The 21372-nt window shown below is 37.8% G+C and overlaps 1 protein-coding gene across 1 annotated transcript in view; it reads left to right on the top strand.

Moving 5' to 3' along the window:
* LOC104830719 (collagen alpha-1(XIX) chain-like) overlaps positions 1 to 21091 on the top strand; it is a 106371-nt gene extending 85280 nt beyond the window's left edge. Inside the window, exons 12-15 of the mRNA XM_010565831.1 lie at positions 9631 to 9684; positions 19259 to 19312; positions 19999 to 20034; positions 20987 to 21091. Coding sequence (XP_010564133.1) covers positions 9631 to 9684; positions 19259 to 19312; positions 19999 to 20034; positions 20987 to 21091 — 249 coding nt within the window. The remainder of the gene's footprint in view (positions 1 to 9630; positions 9685 to 19258; positions 19313 to 19998; positions 20035 to 20986) is intronic.
* Positions 21092 to 21372: the final 281 nt, after the last annotated feature.

Raw genomic sequence — 21372 nt, 5'->3', positions numbered from 1 at the left:
AGGCTGCAGAACATTCTCTCACCTATTTATTCTAGACCAATTTTTTACACTTCACTGCACAGCGCTCCAGCTAGAACAGAAATAAGACAATTATTTTCATGCACAGTACCCTATGGGCTGATTTTATAGAGAGTTGCCAGGGAAGTGGGAACTGTGGATTTTGATCCTCTCGAAAAGAGAGAAAACTTCCTGCATTAAATCTACAATTACTAAGTTTTATGCAAAAGGCAGCCATTTCCTACTTTTCTATCTGTGTTTTGAACTGGCCTTAGTGAAGTCTGAGCAAGGTGTGCTTATTTTGAACACACATCAAGCCTCCTCCGCAGATAAATATCCATCAGAAGACTGAACGCATCACACCTTTAGATTGAACCAGGGTCCATCAGAGCTTTACTGAAACCCCAATTTCCTGGTCTAAAGTATGCATTTCGATGACCTTAATAAACTACTTGCTGTAGTCTAAGAAAATAGCAGTAACCGATACTGCTGTCTGCGTGGGCCTGATGAACACGGTTAATAGTCACAGCTACAGAAAAAGCCATTATTTCGGTTATCATGTGACAAATAAAGCTAGAGGTGCAGCTTTTGCAGAAAAGACATAGCAGTCCATCAGCTTGCACAAACACTTGATGTTGCTTTAACCACCTGCAGAACATCTTTTAGAGTCTAAATAACAACAGCAATAGCCTGCCAAAAGCATGAATGCATGAGTGTCTGAAAAATACTACATTCTGTGAAAACAGTACTATTTGTCAACTGCTGACAAGAATAGATTGGCTTTAGGTTGCCTTAGGAGACCAGCCTTGAAAAGAAACTAGTTTATTCCTCCTATGGAAAAATCTTCATTCAACACTAACACTAAGGCAGTATAAATAGAAACCTTCCCACTAAAAGACACACAGAATTTTAAACAATTGTAGCTGAAAGTCATATCCATTTGTAGTATTTACTTAAGAAAGGGAAAAATAATGTACTCATTAAATGAGGCAGTTTTTTTCTTTTTAGGTTTTAATCTCTTGATAGATATGGAAGACACTTAAATTCAAAATTATTGTGGAGTTTGGCGCTGGAAACTTAGAGCAAAATTCAACTATTAGTTTTGTTCATGAGTGATGCAAGAGCAAAATTCTGTAAAAGCTCAATTATTTGTGCAAGTCAAAATGTGTTATGATTCCCTTGTGTTAGGCACAGTACAAAGACAGAGCAGACCATTTATCTCATACTGAAGATATTATAATTAAAATATAAGATTTAAGACAGAAGATGGATGCCTACAGAACAAGCAGACTTGGCTGGTTAATTAAAAAATAAATAATTTGAAAGATGATGCTATGATGCTATTGTGTAGATTTTGTGCTCATCACACCAGGGAAGAATTGGACTGAAGGGAGAGGTTATTGAATGGGGATAAATGGTATGACTTTGTGTGAGCTTTGCAATGCCGAGTTGTGCACTGAGTTTAATACTTAGATTTCCTAGTATTTAAGTATGTGGGCATGAGAACCAGCAAAGAAGATAAATGATGAACAGTTTTAGCGATGATGTTCCTAATGGGTGGGTGAGAGCAGGATGAGGGAGCATTTGTGAAAATAGTGTGATCAAGTCCGGCTGAAAGTGGTAGCTCTGTAGATAGCTGAAAAAGGTTATGTCTATGGATGTGGTTTGTATCCGAGACTCACTTCAAGATTATTGCAGTTCTTGGTGACCAATAGAATCAGTGTTTTTTCAGTGATGAAAGAGGAAGCTTTCTCAAGGAAAAAAAATGTTGAAAGAAACATTTAAAACTAATTCAAATGGTTAGATATCAACAAGAAGGTACTGGAAAGTTAAGATGTTTGCTCGGACAGGAGGCAAGTCTGGAGTAGAAGTGTAAATGATGACTCATAGAAATGATTGTTTATTGTGCTATACCTTTCCTCATAATCCAAAAGCAAAAGGCTTTCCAAACTATAAAGACTCATTAATTCAGTCAGACAACTCATACATGCAACTTTCCATGAAAAGGCTATACAGGGTACATTCATGGTCCAGTTTTCCTCTCCTTCTACAGCGCCTCTGCTAATCTCATCTGCAAATATAAAATCAACAATGTGCAATACAGCAATTTTTAAACTTTTATATTTGCAGATGAGATTAGCAGAGGCGCTGTAGAAGGAGAGGAAAACTGGACCATGAATGTACCCTGTATAGCCTTTTCATGGAAAGTTGCATGTATGAGTTGTCTGACTGAATTAATGAGTCTTTATAGTTTGGAAAGCCTTTTGCTTTTGGATTATGAGGAAAGGTATAGCACAATAAACAATCATTTCTATGAGTCATCATTTACACTTCTACTCCAGACTTAGAAATGATTGTTTATTGTGCTATACCTTTCCTCATAATCCAAAAGCAAAAGGCTTTCCAAACTATAAAGACTCATTAATTCAGTCAGACAACTCATACATGCAACTTTCCATGAAAAGGCTATACAGGGTACATTCATGGTCCAGTTTTCCTCTCCTTCTACAGCGCCTCTGCTAATCTCATCTGCAAATATAAAATCAACAATGTGCAATACAGCAATTTTTAAACTGGAGAGATATGCCGTGTACAGAATGTATTGTAGAACTCGGCCAGATGGAGTGAGTAAAGAATAGAATATCCATTATTATTCACAGTGGGGGTTTTATAGTCTTTAAAATATATTCTATGATTTCTTTCTGTAGATGCAAATTCTTGAAATAAACATTATATTGATTTTTTGGGGAAGCTTTGAGTCATTTTAGAAAGCTATTTACATCCACTAAAGCCTCTGAACGTAAATGCCAGTAGCATTTGCAAATGAAGATCACCACAAAAAAGCTTAGTGACTTTTCCTTATAAACACATTTTACCTGACTGATTGTACTTTCTCTGAAGAGAGTATTAATATATTTGAGTGGATGTTAAGAATAAATATTATCTAGGATACTGAAACTCTGCTTTCAGATAGCTCATGCTTTAGGTTGTATTATTTTTCTTATTTTTATGAATAAAACTTTAATCTTGGGTTAAGAATTTTTCTTTCAAGTTAAGTCTGGGAATATATGATTAAATAATTACCAAAAAGAGTGGAGGTTTGGTTGTTTATTTTATTTGTTTTTTCTCCTTGACATTGAAAGGTTTGAAGAAAAAAAAAAAAGTGAAATGGTGATGGCAGGATGAGCCATGGCAGATTAGCATACAGAGCAAAGTTTGCAAACCGCAACATCTAAATTTTATGTGGCAAAAAGCAAAGCCAGCATAAGCATCTTAAGCCTGAGTACATTCATTTGGGGCATTTATTATCAAATAACAAAGCTAAATGTTAGATTATGGTTAGTCTTGTATAAATTGTAGCAAGCAGGATTTATCCAAAATCTCAGTATTTTTTTCTTTTTGTGCTGGCTAACACCTGTCACCCAAAAGGATGAAGCTGTGTCTTTACATTTCTTTTACCCTAACAAGTCTCTTAGACAAAAAGGTATGTTATGTACTATTCTACATAGATTGTTTTTTCCGCTTATCACAGTATTATTTAATGCCTTTTAGTATTTCATTAATGGTCTTAACTACTGTCTCTGGTCGGCATCAGGGAATGTTAGGCAGTCTTTTAGATTTCCACAAGATAGGGTTACGTTGCTGATAAGGACCAAGGTGAGATTCAGAGATCTGTATGGAACACATTAAGAGATCAAAGGATTGTTCACTTGTGTTTTCAATAAGGCGTTTCTGGTAGTCTTGCTGTGGCTTTTTCTAGATGTGAAAGAACAGACTTTGAGTTTTCTGAAGGCTTAGTTATTAAGTGTATCATAGTTCTGTAGGCTATGTAAGAAAAGATTTCAATAACTCAATAACTGAGAACATTTTATTGCCTGCCAGAGTGCCATGGAATTGGTAGACTATGTTAGAAATCGGTGTTGCTGGATGTTGCAATGTGAGAGTTTAGCTTTCATGAAGAATGTAAAAGTATGCCTAAACTACATGACTTGATCGAATGCGGATACAGTCCTTCAATCTAAAGAGGTTGCTAACTCTTCAGAATACATTTATCTGTCTGCTCCTGTTTCATCTGTGTTATTTGTTTTGATTTTTATTTTGCTGTTCTTTATCTCTGAACTGATACTATTCAATCACTGTACTTGGCGATAATGGCATGGTGACAGGGCAAACAGCTCAGTCATATTTTTATCCTATATATTGCTGGCATTTGAATTAACGTTTGTCTGTCTTTCAGTGCCTTCATGAAAAAAAAGATAATTTATTTATTAAATGAGAGAATTTTGACTCCTTAAGACATGTGCCTCCTGCAAAAACTGTAATCATTACTCAGCAAGGACATCATCCTAAGAAAAGCTAAAACTATTTTTAACATGTGACTTTGTCACGTTTTCCAAGAGAGAGCAATCACAGCAGAGCCAAGGAGCAGTCTAGAGGAAATGTTATCCTGGAAGAGTGTACGTGGCTCTATCTGCCTTGCCCCCATGAAGACACACATACGATGAAGTATTATCTAGTCTGTCTAGAACATTCTCAAGCAAAATCTACAGTTAAGGCAATGTCACTCTATTCTTAGATAGATCATTACAGTACTTCTCTGCCTTTTTAACCCCAATTCCCCCCCCGTCCCCCACCACAGACCTAAATCCCTTTGGCTACAAACTAAACCCATTATTTGTGTATTTACTATGGAAAACTTATTGTCCTGTTTATAGCATTCTTTCCCATATTTGAGATTCATCAGCATGTCCTATGTTCACTCTTTCCTCCTAACTTTTTTTTTTCCCAAAACTTTCTACCATTCTGATTTGGAGAAGAGCAGATGCCTAAAAGTTGTCACAAGTTCCATGAAAAAGACGATGCCCTGAACTAGACACTGGTTTTTGCTGTTCTCATCAGTGTCAAGTAAACCAGAATAACTGTTTTTTTTCAATTTGCATTTGGCAAATGGAGAATGGAGTTGAGCCTTTTAAAAATAGCTGTGTGTTACAGACTCCCGCTCACTATGTGGTCCATGATAATCCGCAGATCCTTTTCTGCAGTAATGCTACAGTGATTCTTCTTTACTTGTTATTTGTGTGTTTGATTTCTCCGTTTGGAGAGCACTAAACTGTAACATTTATTAGACTTGATATATTTTTTTTTTTGATTGCTGTTCTGATTGATCTAAGTCATTTTGCATTTTAAGCTTTTTCTGCAAAGAATAAAAATGGATGGCTGCCTCATTCCTGTTGACAGGAAGAAGCAATTCATCAGTGCAGTTTTGGAGCCATGGGCTGGCCTGGCTTCAGATCGTTCTGTGCCTAAGATTTTGGACTCAGCTGAGGTGGCAGTTTGCCTTTATATAGCCTCTCTGGCTTAGAAATGCCTAGAGCTTGCTTAGAAACGCGATGCGTGACACTAAGCAGTAGTTGGCCGGTATGAACGTCTTCAGTATTGCTCAGCCGGTGTATGTGAAGCAGGAAGGAAAGATCTTTCTCCTGACATGTTATCTGGCTTACTCAGGCATGACACCTGTAGTCTGGGGCGCTTTCACAAGACAGCGATGGTGCACTTTGGAATCAGAAGGGTTTTGGTCACAGTTTCTTGCTAAGCATGTCTACTGAGCTCTCTGAATTCCTGACGCCTATGAAGCTTTGGGATCACTTACTTTCTTGCTGTGTCTGAGTATCCTAAATAGGTGTGTTTGGGAAGGCACAGGCTTCACAGTGACATCTTTCCAGGTCATCACTGTTGATTTTAATTTACTAGAAATAGAAGTATATTTCTGCAATGTTTTATGCTGTTTCTTTCTGACCCTGCTTAGGTAATAGTCTTATGTGATCCAGGGTTACAGTCTGTTTGGAAGTAAGCTTCTTGTGTCACTCTTTTGTTTCCTTGCATAGTTCCTCCCAGTCTGAACTGAGACAAGATCATTAGTCTGCCTTGATTTCCACTCCTTTTAAATGGTATAGTGTCTCAGCAGTCCTGAGGTGCTTCACCCTGAGTATTGCCGCTTTCCTGAATCTATACTATCCCACATTCTATCCTATCTGTCAGTGAGAATGTTATTGGGATGGAGTACTTCATAACCCCAGCTCTCCAGACACCTATCAAAACCAGAAAGAGTTATAGCATCTTTTTTTGAACTGAAGATTCACAACTTATTTAGGAAAAATCAATAAGCATTACTATGAGCTGGGTTCAGTTTAAAAGAAGCTATGGAGAAGTGGTTGCAAGAAAAGAAAATTCACATAGAGCATTCTGCTGAGACAGAGCTGTACCAAAACACAGAAGAATATTTAAAAAAACAAACAAGCCATAACTGTCTTACAGATATGTAGGGTAAAATCACGGAGTTTCAGAGGTTAGAGATTATAAGGTATCTGCACTGAGTTAGTGATATTGTATAGCCTGTGTACTTCAGAGAGTATTTCAGCTATTGTTAACGATGGTACTTTAAAATGCTTGGGACAAAGGATATCAGGAATTCCTGATTAGTATCATTAACAGGGCAGCGCTGCAAAAAAAAACTTTACCTTTTTAGGAGAATTTTTAGGTAGGAATGCATTTTATTTCCAAATACATTACTTTGCCTTTATAATAAGGAGGAAATAGTACACGAGAAAAATGAGGCAGCCGTAAAGTGGAGAAGCGAGTTGAAGGCTGGTACTCTTGTCTTGCAGAGGCCATGTGTGAACCCCTGGATCTAATTAAAGAATGTTACCGCTGAATTCAGTGTGTCCGCTATTACACACATCAGACTGCATACCTCCCAGCTTTTATACTGGAGCAACCCCATCAGCTTGTTCCATTGGGGTAACTGAAAGCAGAACGCACCCAAAGAAATGCAAATAGTTCAGTGTTATATTGGATTAGTTTTAGTTAACTAATAAACAAGGCATGGCACTTCCAGACATTCGTCATCCTGGTTTTGCAATAAATAGTCTTTAATTGTCTCATCTGAATATAGCATAAGCAGGCAGGAACATTAGATATAGAAGAGCATTAACACATTTTTCTCTCTTTTTTGTTAATCTGTGAGGTAAGCCACAATGTTGATTATTAACAGCCTACTCTATGCTGCAGAGTGGCTTCAGCGATTCTGCAAATTGGCTAGATTTGAAGCTGTTAATTATGCAGTATAGTGCGTTCCATAAAGGCAGAAATGAACGTGACTTGGCTCAGTTCTCATGAGAATAAATTGTAAAAATTGGACCTCTGTTTGGTTTGAATTCTGGCTTCACAGAGGACACGGACATTCTGTACAACAGGCTTGGTGAGGACAAATCATTTACTCCATTAAAAAATCAGAATACGTTCATAGTAAAATTGCATACCTGGCAGAAAGCCCATGGCTCTTGGGACTCTGCAGACGTCCGAGGCTCATTAGCACGGGGTGCTTTTTATCATTTTATCTAAGAAACTGTCAAACATCTTAAATCTGAGTATCTTGTAAATTATAAGGAAGACCCTGCGTTCACCAACCACGCTTGTGTGTGTCTGGAACTGCCCGCCGGTATTTTAAAGTTACTGTCTGCCTGCTGTAGAAGAGAAAGGCATGGTCTCCAACACATGCTGCTCATCTAACGTCAAGGCAAATGATAAGCGAGGGTGAGGGGAGGGTTGTCTTTTGGCTTAGGCTCTCTCTTTAGGTTTTTATGTAAATTTAGATGTTGGATAACAAATTATGACAAGATAATTTTACCCTAAGTTTCCACCAATGCATCAAGGAATTTACAAGATGTTACTACTTCTGAAGCAAATCCGTACATATTTATATCATTTTCTCTTAAAGTATGAAAGCAGATAAACAAATCAGAAGAAAAAACAGCTCCATAAATTGGAATGATTTTTTAAATCTTCTAGAAATATATTCACATAAGGAGATATTATGTCAAATATATGGCTGTACCTTTGTAGCTGTTGCAAGATTGTAGCAGTGTAACTGATGCTAGTTGAAAGATCCTGAAAGAAGTATTAAATGTCCAGTGTGTCACAGTGATGAAAAGTAAAATGTCATTTTTGCAGTTTCTTTTAAAAGCTTAAGTGAGCTATTTAAAAAAGAACAGTAAGTTTGGGGCTTCAACTCTCATGTTTTTTTAAACTGACAGTGAAAGAAAATTACTATCTCAACCAATGCCTTAATACATGGAACAAAGAGGACTTTATAGTTTAAACCTACTGAAATAACCAGTGTTAAATTCCTATAACTGTTTGGTGTCATTTAAACTTTTGCAATAAATGCATAGATTTATCTGGGTTAATTTTTTGTTTCTTTTTTATGACAAGCAAGAAAGGCAATTCTTGAGGAAAAACCTTAACGCTATGATTCAGGCTAATGCATAGCATTAGGTTTGTTATCAACAAGATGTATTAAAATGGAAACACTGAACTAGCAAAGCCATCTTGTGCATGGGATTATTAAATTCACAGTTTGCTGTTGCTAATTTGTTAGCAGGCTTCAGTTGTTTGAGAAAGCTCATACAAACTCATTTTGCAAAACCGATTATTAGATGAAATGCCCTCTGTCATTGCCACTGGAGGAATAGCTCTGAATCAGGGCTGTGTCACAAATGGAGTTAGCTGAATGATCTCAGTTCAATACCATTTACCTAACAGAATTACAAAGATGATGCTGCCGTAATGAATAGGTTCTGCTCAGACAAATGGAGTCCCCTGGAAATAATGGAAATTCAGTGCAGGGCTGTTTGCTTTCTTTGGTTGACAGGAAGAGCTCGGACTCTAGGATAAAGTCAGTCCTTGTGCTTTTATCAGAGTTATGTTACTTTTATGATTTGACAAAGTTCAGTCTGGTGACAGGGATGCAATTACAGAGCTGTTTAGACTTGTTGGTTCTGGAAGACATTCTCCCTTATGTTATGCTTCTTAAGCAGGTGTATTTTGTTCACTTTGATGAAATATGCGTTAACTAGAATAGCATGGTAGTTAGAGATAATCCAGAACTGAATCCTTTCACGTATCCTACACAGAATATTGTGGTTTGTAGTCAGTGTTTCATGAGCAAACACAGGAACCAGCCTGTATAGTTGATTCCGAAGGATCATTCCCACCATTTTTTTCTTTTGATTCATGATGTTGTTCATATTCATACTTATGAGAAAATTTTCAGAATAAAAATTGTTTCCACTTTTCAAATGCAATCTGTGAACCATATACTAGTATGAGTTGAAGACAAATTATAATAATGAGGACAGTTCTGTTATCAGATATTTAAAACAATAGTTGTTTATTAAAAACCAGTCTCAGAATGAAAACAATTAATTTAATGTCAATGTTAAGATTTTCAAAAGGAAAACTGTTCCCCAGTGTAAATTTCTGTTTCACCACCATGTTCTCAGAGCACTGTGAGAACCAAGAATATTTTTCTGTGGTGATTCTTTATGCATGTTCAGCGGCACTGTGAAGTACAGAGAACTGTAGCTCTCAGAGCGCTAGATGTTTTTCAGAGGCATTTATTTGGAAAGAATTTCTGTTGGAATGTAAGAAATAGTTTTGCTTGTGCAGCCAGCAGTGTATATGTAGCACTTCATGTAGAACAGACCAGAATCTTAAAATATTTTTCCTGTTAAAAAATGTCACGGGTTAGTATTTGTCTTGTATATATAATGAAATAAATATTCATTCTTTTAGGGTGAAAAAGGAGATAAAGGAGAAGGAGGACCAGAAGGCATTCCTGGAAGAGAGGTAAACTGAATGATGATGAAACAGTCAAGTCACAAACGTCTGGGAGGGTGGTTAAGCAATGAAATTCAGAATTTATGTAAGGAGAGTGATGGATTTAGAAAATGTGTATGCCTGGAGGGTTAATATCCACAAGATGATGGGGCAAGAAAAAGAGATGCATTCAGGTGAGATCCAAGTTCTTAAGCCTTCAGGTTGGACAGGAGAGCTGTGGGTAAGGATGTGGTAGGTTCCATGATATTTCTGCTGAGGGCTCATGAGATAAACTGAGACAAGCGTGGGGAATAAAGCAACACAATATAGGTGAGAATCATGCCTGGTTGGATAATCTGCTGGAAAGGAGGGCATTTCTGGAGGTAGGGTAAAGCTAGGCCTGGAGCCTTGGTTTCTGAAAAGGAAAATACACAGGCTGTTAGGCATTCCTGGGTGAGAGTCATGGGTCACTCACTGTGCCATGTGGCTCATGTGATAAAGAATTTGAGTTAAAATGTCACTTCTTTCACTGCCTACTTAGTTAATTGGTCTCGTCCATATTTGAGGTAGAGCATGAATCTGTGTCTAAAAATACTGGATTATCGTGATGGCTGAGTTCACATTCTAGCTTGAATCTGAGCTAACACTATAGACACACCCAGTAATAAACCTTATTTTTGCCTAATTTATTTTTAAATTTAAATTTATTTTTGTGACTATTAAACCCAGGTAAGAGGACAGAAAATCAGAATTTGTTTCAGTGCAGTACTAAAATCGCCAACCAGCATGATTTGAACAGCAAGATTTTTTTTAAAAAGAAAATAAAACCAAGCCAGCAGTTTTCTTTATCCCTTTCTTCCTCTCCTGTCTGACCTTGTGAGGGTCAGCCTGGGTTTAGGTTTTAACGCAGGATACTGTTGGCTCTCCAATTGCAAAGCATCGCAGTTGAAGGCAGAGAACATCTCAGAGAGGGATCTGAACCTGACTGTCCAAATTCTGTGGGGAATGACTGGCATTAGGACTGGAATCCAGATACAGGATTTGAAAAAAAAACATTCAGCAAAGCTTTTTTAAGCAACTGTACCGAAAGAGTAAAAGGGTCAACATTTGACACAAAAATGCTATGGCAGTCTAGCTGGGTCTGCTGAAAATGCAGTAAAACAGACTACATAATTATGACACTTTTTATGTCATCTGGCCTTCTACGCACACCGTAACCATAAAAATATTTTTCCTATTTTAGGTTATTATAATTTAATGCTAGATAAATCAGGCTATTTTTGACTAATACTGGATGTCCTCCATATGAAAACATACACTATGTACTGAGCTGAAACTATGTTTAGGTATTCGAAGAGGTATTCTCTTGTAGCCTGCTTGTCTGTAAAGGTGAACCGTATACTTCTGTCATGCATACATATATGCTGACAGCATGGAAAAAACACATCTGTGTTTCTTTCCATAGCTCTGGGAACATTTCTGTGTTGGTCTTACACGATCTTCTTTACTACATGGGATCTTGTTCCATAAACCTTTTAGGAAGAGTAAGGTATACCAAGTATCTGGTGAACTCTAGAACATATTTGACATAGTGGCACTGTGAAAGTGTAAAATATCAAACCTTTATATTTTGAAATATTTACTGAACTGTTGTAATGTGTCAAAAAATGGTAGATTATCATCATGGGGACTGTCTAAAATATTTTGGAAGTAAAATTGCACAAGGCAGTATAACATTATATTGTTTGAATCCACACATAATTCCTTTTTAACAACACTTAGATAAAATGCTTTGGATTCAGTTATCACTGTGCATGGAGATGCCAGTCATTAAGTTTAAATTTAAAGGACTGTGTATCATTGACCCTTGGTTGCTATCAGTGTCTCTCAAACTCATTCCGCATACAGAAATGTAACATCTGATATTTCTGCAATAATCAAGTTAATCTGCTTACACGGGTGTAATCTGCAGCGCTGTATAAAGAAAGCCTGAAAACACTTAAAGCTAGCGGTATCGGCTGCTGGCAGCTGTTGCCTCTGCCGCGGGAGTGAGGGTTTCCGTACTCGCAAGTGAAAAACTTGAAAATGATGACTGAACATTTTAACTCGCACAAATGGTAGAAACATATTTGAATTTATTTTAATCAAAATCAGGGAAGTAGGTGTCACAGAACAGTTTTGTTTGCTGTTACTACTTGTGTTTTCTTAGCTGTACAAAAAGTTCTTGCTAGGATGAAGTAGCACGACAGAGGGGAAGCCAGACATGATTTGGAGACTAGGCTTTCTGTAATGATGAAGAGAGACCTAAAAATTTTAATTCCCTCATCCCTCACTGGTTGTGCTAACTGAGTCAGTTAATCTCATTGAGAACCAGGTTTGGAGGCAGGAACTGTGAATATATTTAACTGCTCTGCACATCTCCAATTTATCACTCCAGGAATCTGAGCCAAGATCTACAATGCCCGTGTCCCAGTCTGGGACGTTATTCAGAGTCCATCCGACAACATGAATACTTACTATAAATACTAGTAATGTGGTTGCCATTGTTTTTAACTTCTTAAGGAGCAGTTATTTATAACTTAATATATTACTAATGTAGTCCTCTCGTGGTGTGTGTTCACATTACATCTGTAAGCAGGTATTTGCCTGTATAATACAAATAGCCAGTTTGCTTGAGTAGTATCTCTGTTTTATCCCTTGAGACTTTTTTAGCCACTTGATATTAATAATGCTATCATTTGCATCACTGTAACAAGTGGAGCTTCACAGACACACTGTCTGAAAGAAAACCTGATAAATACAGTTTCTTCTCCATCACGCTCATATCCCATATGGAATAAGGACAAATTTGCAATACAAATATCCATGAAACTTATCTGTGGATTAAGAATATGTTCTATTCATACACTTGCCAGTTGAACTGAAATTGAAAGAAAATCTTTATCATTGAAACTTTTAGGCTCTTTTTGGAGTCATGTCATTTTCTTGATCAGTGGCACAGGTAGGAAATGAATACCACAGGACACTACCAACTAATGTCTTGCTGACAGAAATGAAATACTTCAGCAAAAGTAAGTGAAAACAGAAAGTTTTGTCATATCTGTCAGCATGTGTTATGCATAGCTAGGGGAAGAATAGAGTCTTTCTTGTAAATTGTAAAAAAAAAAAAAAAAAAAAAAAGTAAAAAATCTGAAATTCAAATCGGGTATATAATCTCTACAGCATTAAGCCAAGTGATTCACTAATATTTTTTTTTTCTCCTGCTGGGGAAGGTGATACCCTAAGTGACTTTTTAAAAACTTTCCTACATAGAATGTTGTTATTCTTTATGTACCTGAAGTCAAAGGATGGACCTCTCAAGTTCAGTGAGCAATGAAAAAAATCCCAGGTTTTCAATGACAGGCAAAACCCATATTGGACCTTTTTAATTTTATGCTTGTGGGGAAAAGGTGAACAGAAGTATGAACATTTTTAAAGGGACCCAGTGTCTCGATAAGATAGTAACAGTCGTTTAGAGAGACAGGCCATGAGGGTGTAAAGGTAATCTTGAACTCTCTTAGTATTAGCATTGTACGGAAATATTTGGATAGGAAGGGAAGAATCCTATTGCTTGAAAATATGAAGTTGGTAATGATATTTAACTATATCTGAAGTTTGAGGATTCTGTTATGAACAAAAGTATAAGGAGATAGTTGGCATTGCTCAGGACCCAGAAAATTCTAGTAATGGAGCAATTTGAAGTTTTTGAATGACATTAGCGAGAAAAGAGCACTGGCAATATTTAAAAGTACATGAGACATAAACTGAAAAATAGTATGTTGTTTGGAGCTTTGAAAATACTTTGGCAAATTAGAAAAGTTATCCCAGCATATGCAGCTTGACGTTGTACAGCTGACTCTGAAGCTGTTGTTTTAATTTAGATTTTAAGGCTGCTCTGTAGAGAAAATATAGTTCTGTTGTCTTACTCGTTAGAGTATTCCCAAGTTTTATTACTTGGTAGAGATTGTTGATTTGATCTATAATAATTTGGTTGCACATTGTCGGTTAGTGTGTTGGATTGTTTACTGTCTTTTCAGTACTTTAGATAACACGTGTTGTTCTAGGAGATTTTGACCCAATATGAGGTTGAACCAGATTACTCTAATGCAAGCCAGGGAATTGTAAATAATGAATGATGTTTCTCCAAACAAATATCTTCTACAGTGAAAAACCTGTTCTCCTCAAAAGATTATGCCAGTCTTACAGCATTTTCCATTGCCACATGCATGCAGTGTAGTGTATGCGGCACAAATAGGTGCATTTCCAGTGCTGCAGGAGCTGCTGGAGTCCTCTGGTTAAGGTCCAGCTGATCTTTGCATTTTTTCATTGGGAAGAGCACCTGTTGGCAGCTGCCGGTACATTTTACCTCTTTCATCTCTTTTCTGTGATGATGTATAAGCACTGTCTGCTGCTCGCTCGCTCTCTGAGAAAATTTTCACTGTGTGATACACTTTTCTCAGGCCTCGGTGAACTTGCTAGGGCATGTTAAGTCAGAATTCATCAAGTGAAGCGTTAGGGCACAAAAAGCATGTTTTACTTGGAGGGAACACTTAACATAACAATTTTCCTAACATTCCTGAACTCTAGAAAGAGTTTTCTTATTGATAATTTCATGCAAAGCTAATAATTCAGTTATTTTGGTACTCTTTTTCAGACTTCTCTGATCAAATCCATGTTTGTTACTATGGTAAACATTTTGTCTCAGGGTGAGAGGTTAATGCACTTCTCAGCTATTTCCCAGCTGTGGATAAGTAAGTAACTGATGGCAGCTGAGAAGAGGCTGTGGGCCCTGTCTTCTAACACTACTGGTGAGGTTTGCGTTATGACTGATACCTGTCTCTTGGTGTTAGTAGTTTGTCTTCAACGAGCTGTTGAACAGAGCCCTGACTCTCGATGCCCTTGGTCCCTCTGGTCTCCAGTCCGTATGGAGTCAGTTGTCCGCTGCCAGGCAGCATAAGCCTTAGAAACTCTGGCAGCTCTGTAAGAGTTTCCCAGTAAGCTTCCTCTCCTTACCCTAGCTTTCTGGAGGCTTCTGTGTTTGCTCCCAGATCAGCTCATTGTCAGTCTACTGCTGAAAGGCTTCCTCAAGCTTCCCTGGCCTGTCACTCAAATCCCCTTGTTTGGGCTGCAGAGTTTTTATGACAGTCAGCTAGTCAGTCTCAGCCAGAGAGGTGTCTGCTCATTAAACCCTTACAAATCCCTTGTGTGGCTTTGAAACCCAGCTGAACTTCACAGTGTCAAGGCTAAAAGCAACAGACGAGTCTGCAAGAAAATCTAATTTACAGAAGCAGACTCCTTTAAATTACAGGATGCTTTCCCCATCCTGTGCAAGCACCAACAAGCGTTTCCTTTTTAATATAACCCCTGTATGTTATATGGGAGTACTCGCAGAAGGTGTGTACTTGGTTCAAGTTGTTGCTGTCATTTGATGTCATTTGTTACTTGATATTCCTAGGGCTTAGGAGTCCTTGGTAAGGTAGTTCCTGAGACACTACAGGTATATGGGATGTGATTTCCCAGCACAAGCAGCAAGGCGTGAATCCTCTGTTCTCTTCGTCTTCTGTCCTTTTTGCTAGTGATGGTAGTAGTACTGGTTTGCAGCTCAGCATGTTGACCCAAAAGAATTGGCTTAGGGGAAAGTGTTGTTTGGGTTTCCTTTTCTCACAAAATCTTTGGCTGTTCTGATCTTATCCAAATGACTGAAAACACAGGAAGTGAAAAACTGTTTCATTTTCTGGTTCTGGTTATATATGGCACTCCTTTTGAATGAATAAAATGTTCTCAGGCTTGGTAAAGAATGTATTTATCACATCACTAAGTAAAGTTATTTTTTCTTCACCGTGGAACTCCAGAGCACAGCAAATATTGTATGAGATTGTCGCTGGATTAAAAGGATGATTCAAATAGAAAAACTGTAGCCTTTTATGCCAGTAGCGTTGGGACACCATTAATAAAATACAATCCTTTGAAGAATTTGTGAAACCATGGTCCTTTTTAGAGCTTTAAGGCACAGTTACTGTTTTGTAATTGTTTTCTTCTCCTAATTCAGTTGGTTTTGCAGGCTGGCTAAGACTCCAGTAAACTAATATCACAGAAAAGTCTGGTTAAATATTTATCAAAAATAGTGTCAACCCATATGGTAACTTCTCCTTTAAATTCCTTCCACCAGAAGAAATACCATTGTCATCCCCTTCCAAATAAAAAGCCTGCCTCTAGTTTAATCTTACACCCATTGGCCCCAATTTTGTTGACTTTATGCCCTTGTTGAAATTTGTGATATACTTGTTCCAGTAATTTCTCTATTGGTCAGAAATTGTCTTACAGTAATACCTGTTTTATTATATACATAAAAAACATTTATCATTTTTACCATTTTTCATGTTATCTTGTTAGCCTTGAGTTGGCCTTATACATGCATATCCTAACGTTTACTTTACATTTTGCCATCCATAGAGGAACTGTAATGTAAGGATTCTGACCTGTAAAAAGACCGAGCTGTAGTCCTTACAGAGGAGAAAAAGCACCAGCTGAAGACTGTTCATGAACTCACAAATGTGTATTATTATATGGCTCCCTAAAAGGTAGAATTAGATCGGGATAGAATTCAATAATTCATTCACCCTCTCTCTTGAGAGCTGCTGGAATTTTTACTCAGTTCTTGAATTTCTGGCAAATCTGGTAACAGGCTCCTTAGATCAATAAAAATTAGTTTGTTGTTTTCAAAACTGACCTCGTTCTCCTAAAATATTGCAGAAAACGAGCTTTTCTAATTTAAAGCTTAATCTAAAATCATCCAAATTATATCTGTTAGATAACCACATCCATTTTACTGAAGCATCCTGTTCTGGTCTCTGCCAGAAACAGGATACTGTACCGTACTGTGCTAGAAGGAGCTACAGATTTGACTTAGCACAGGAATTCTTACTTCTTATGTCATTTCAGAGACAGTCAGCAGCAGCTAAACCTCTCAGCAGCTTTAAAAAGGTGGCTGTAGGGAAGAATAGGCATGGTGCAGTACCAGATGTGGTTTTGCAAGCATTCACTATGTCTGGGACTTAAGATGATATTATTTTTAAAAGATATATAATGTGTAGAAGAACAAGAAATACTTCTAGTGGGATAACCTTTTAAGCAATTTTTTTTTCCTGATACTACTGCTCTTTCTTGGGCTTTTAAACTGCAAAGGAAAGCTAATTCAAGTATCTTAAAATAAATACTTCCTATGAAAACCTTCCTGGGCACTCAAAAATCCTGCTTCAAACCCTGTAAGGCTTGTTGTCAAGTACGTAGTTTCCCCTTGTCCTTTTTATGTGAGGTCGACCTCTGTGGTCATCATCTCTGCAGTAGCTGTCAAACTGCATATCTCACCGAGGTGCACTGCAGGAACACTAGTAAAAGCTTTAAACACACCAGTTAGGAAAAAATGAGGTTCATAGTTTGATGATACATGGCTTGGGTTTAGTATCTTTCATCTGCAGTTGTCTTTTCTATTCAGTAGAGACACACACAGATACATATTGCTGTCTGTGAGTTGCAGATTTTTTTTTTAGCCTTATCTTTTCTTTTCTGTAAATATGCAGCCTAAGAGCTAATTCTTAAACTGAAACCTATTGTTCCACTGCTGATTTGTTAATGGTGATTTTGAACCAAATCCATACAGTTTGCATACCTGAAAAATCGCTAAAATGTCTTTTTAGAATATGGAGTGGATGTGTTTTATGCAGTCTTTCAGAAGGAGGTGAAAAGTAAAATGCAGTAAATGGAAACAATACTAAAACTATGTCATACATATGCAGATTGTATAAAGAAAGCAATTTTTTGGCTTGGTTTTTGAATCCATCTGCCTATTACATTTTTTAAGTTCAAACAGCAAAACTACTTCTGATTTAACTATTACATATTTGGCAAGCTTAATAAAGGACAAATCAAAGCTAAATCAGGGGTATTTACAACAACCACAAATTTAATTCAAAGTGGGTACTTAAATGCTCATATAGTTCTAAATGATGTTCCTTCCAGATGGTGAATTAATGTAATTTTAGCAGGAAGTGAAGTTGCACAAATATGCAGTATTTAGAACACTCACTGATTTAATGTTTCTGTACCCACCAAGGCACAGATGTTACTTATCATTTTCATGGCAGTTGTCTCCATCTTTCCAATTATCGCAAACTGAGGAAGTGAGTTTGCAAGGGCAAAAAGGGGGCTGGGAAGACCTTAAGTTAGTAAACCCTAATCCAAATGTAGATGAATTTTTTCTGTCCTTGACCTATCTAACCTCCGCAATAATAACGATGGTGGCCTACTTGTGGAGTATCTCATTATGATTCGGTCCTTTATTGCCTACATTATTGCCATTGGGTTTCTAAGGAAAATCTTTGAACCTGTAGAGCGCTCTCTGACTTACAATGTACATGGTCTCCTGTCACATGCCTCTAAAGCAATGATCAGAGGGAAGGCACAAGACAAATCTCTTGGCTTAAACAAGGAGTTCCTGACAGGTTGGTCCAGCATCAGGATTAAGTTCATTCCTGATTGCAGAATGGCTTGAATTTGCTGGGCATATTTCAAAACCTCTCGCTTTTCCATGTGTTTTGCAGCAAGGAGAAGACAACAAAGATTATGTGCTGGCTCTAAAGATTTTTTTGGGGGTGCTTTTGATGAGAGGTGTTAGTGGAAGAGCTGTATCGTAGACCATCTAGAGGGTAGATTCAGACTAGATAGGAGAAGGAAATTTTTTACGATGAGAATGGTGAAACATAGGAAAAGGTTGTCCACAGAGGCTGTGGATGCCCCATCCCTGGAAACATTCAAGGTCAAGGTTGGACGGGGCTCTGAGCAACCTGATCGAGTTGATGTCCCTGCTCACTGCAGGGGGCTGGACTAGATGAGCTTTAAAGGTCCCTTCCAAACCAAACTGTTCTATGATTCTGCGATTGTGAAATTGCTGCGTATGTAACATGTTAAGACTAGGCAGTATTATCTGCTTCTCCGGCTGAAGGCAGAACTAAGAAGGGACATATGAAGGACTCAATTATTTCTCTAATTGCCTTTTCAAACACTGGTGAAGATGGGAGTGTGAGAGGATGTGCGGCAGCTCTGAGCTATACCCTGCTGTTGCTCGCCAGCTCAGCATTGCTACTTGAAACATAGAATCCACAGCTCTCTGTCCACCTCTGCCTCTCCCAATTTTAGCAGAGGTTAAGTGAATGTACTCGTACTTTCTCTAGTATTTTATTTTATCTTTGTTGGCCATGCAAGACACGGACCTATTGGGACTGCAATGGAACTTTGTATTTCTACATGCTACTTGCCATAATGAGGCACAATCAAGTAGATAGTTCACTTTGTATGTTTAATTATGTGTTGAAGACAGATGCAGTCTTTGATAGATGTTTCTTTGTTCACAAAATAATCAAAATAAAGAATTATGAGATAGCAGTACTAATAATGTGATAATATTTTAGGCTTAGTTGGTTAGCATATACTAAATCACAGCACTACAGGATTTTGTCCAACGCTTTCCGCACATGACAACAAATACGCATTTTTCTTCTTTGCCCAGGGACTAAAAGGTGACCCTGGTAGTCCTGGTGTGGCTGGTCCTAAAGGAGAAAAGGTACTTTTTTTTATCCATAAAGTTGTACATATATGCGAGTATGCATGATATTTCTTCAATATTGAACACATTGTCTTAACTACATGTGATGAACACCCACTGCTGCCATTTGTGTAGTTTAAGGGTTGAAGAATATGAACACAGACTAACTGTAAATATGGAAGACAAGTACTCTTTATCACAATAAATTTTGAATGGAATTCAGAGCAGGAGCCTAAATTAGATGTTCTGAATTGTTCTCTGGATGCTCTGATTTGCTCCCACGGACTGAATCTGAAGGTCTGAGAGCACAATTCATGCCTCAGCGACCTAATTCTGTGAACATTTTACACAGATGTCATTACATATGTGAGCTGTCACACTGACTTCAGTGGCCACCTTGTGCATGTAAGCTGCAGCTTGTAATTTAACATGCAAATACGTTTTGAAGGATTGCCTTTTTTAAGCTGTGATTCATTTATGCAGATGCCTGCCATTTTCTTCCATTTAACCTGTGGTGAACTGTGTACATCTACGCCATTACTGAAAAAGAACATTGCTTTACTCATATATTTTCATAATTGGAGCATGTTTGATTATTATACTGAATTTACTTCTGCAGTAATGCATATCCTCTAAAATGCCTAGAGGTTAAATATGTACAGCTAGAGAGATTGCTGATTTGCTTACTCTTCTATTTTAACTAGGGAGATGCAGGACCTCCGGGACCAGCTGCCTTGAGCGTAAGTACATGTAAAACAAAAACAGATGAAAGAAAATCACTAAGAGATGTTGCAGTTTTTAGCTTATTTGCAATGTAAATACTTTCATTATTAAATTTAAGAGCCAAGTACCTTTCTTTAGAACGCCTCTCCATTTTCTGTATGAATTGTGAAGCAGGGAAAAGGGAATTTTATAGATATAAAGAAAATAAGCATATTTAAAACATCTTGTTTCCCACCAAATGCTAACAAGAATATTGGGGGTTTTGTTCTGTGTATAGATAGTATAGGCTGGTTAAAGCCAAATAATTCCCTTGTTATTTTTAGTGAAAACCACTTTTCAGTAAAAGCTTGCAAAACTACTTAATGCTTTTTCAGATACTGTAAATACTCTATCATCAGGTTATTCTATTAAGTACTTAGTTATGCGTGCAATGCCCTATATATGACACAGGATTCTATATATAGCATGCATATGTTCAAATTTGACACACAAGACCCTATTTTCAGGAAGTTAAGAACATGGGGATGCATCCAGCAGCCAGATAGATGTGAGGCTGTCACAGCTCTTTGCCCTCAGGTCCTACTGGCAGCGGGGCTGAGCATGCACTCCAAATTGGCACGCAAGCATACATACAACACATATAGACAGGTCTGGCCACACAGGTCAGCACAGATGGGGACACTCAGCACTCCCACAAACACAAACAGCACCAACGGCCTCACCCTGTACTCTCTCTGGCTGATCGTGATGACGGTCTCGTACTGGAAATATGGACGTATATACAATGTGCATTCCTCTAGCAGCTGAGCTGACACACAGCCTAACCAGTAGGTGTCCCTGCTCCTGGTCTTTCCAGTTCCTGGGACCTGGACCTTCAGTCCCCCCTGAGGCTCACAGACCTCCTCACTCACAGACTCCCACGCAAAACACATGTGTACACACACACATGTATATTCCCCTGGTTTCCAGGCCATTTCACCTACTTGCCACCAGTCCAGCTTGATATTTGCTGTTGATCACACACACAGTCGCATGCTTGGGCTCACTCCATTTGTTGGTACCACAAAGACATAGACCATTGTCTTTTATGAAGCACGTCATATGCTTCTGGTTCCTTGCATTACGCAGTAATGCTGCTATCGATAATAAAAATAATTGAAATAATTTCAGTATGGGCTTAATTATAGTCCATTTAAATTTTGGTGATTGGACATGTCTAATAATATTTGAGCATAGCCTATGCTTCTCTATGAAGCATTCTCTACCCGGAAAAAGAGGTTGTAAAATTCTTTTCACACAGAGTAGAAAATTGTTTAGTTTGTCCTTTCAAACACTTGCAGAGTTACATGTCGTGG

This window comes from Haliaeetus leucocephalus, unplaced genomic scaffold, assembly GCF_000737465.1.
Source record: "Haliaeetus leucocephalus isolate CR32 unplaced genomic scaffold, Haliaeetus_leucocephalus-4.0 Scaffold195, whole genome shotgun sequence".
Lineage (NCBI taxonomy): Eukaryota > Metazoa > Chordata > Aves > Accipitriformes > Accipitridae > Haliaeetus > Haliaeetus leucocephalus.
Note: the sequence above shows the minus strand (reverse complement) of the source record. Positions and strands in the feature narration are given on the sequence as shown.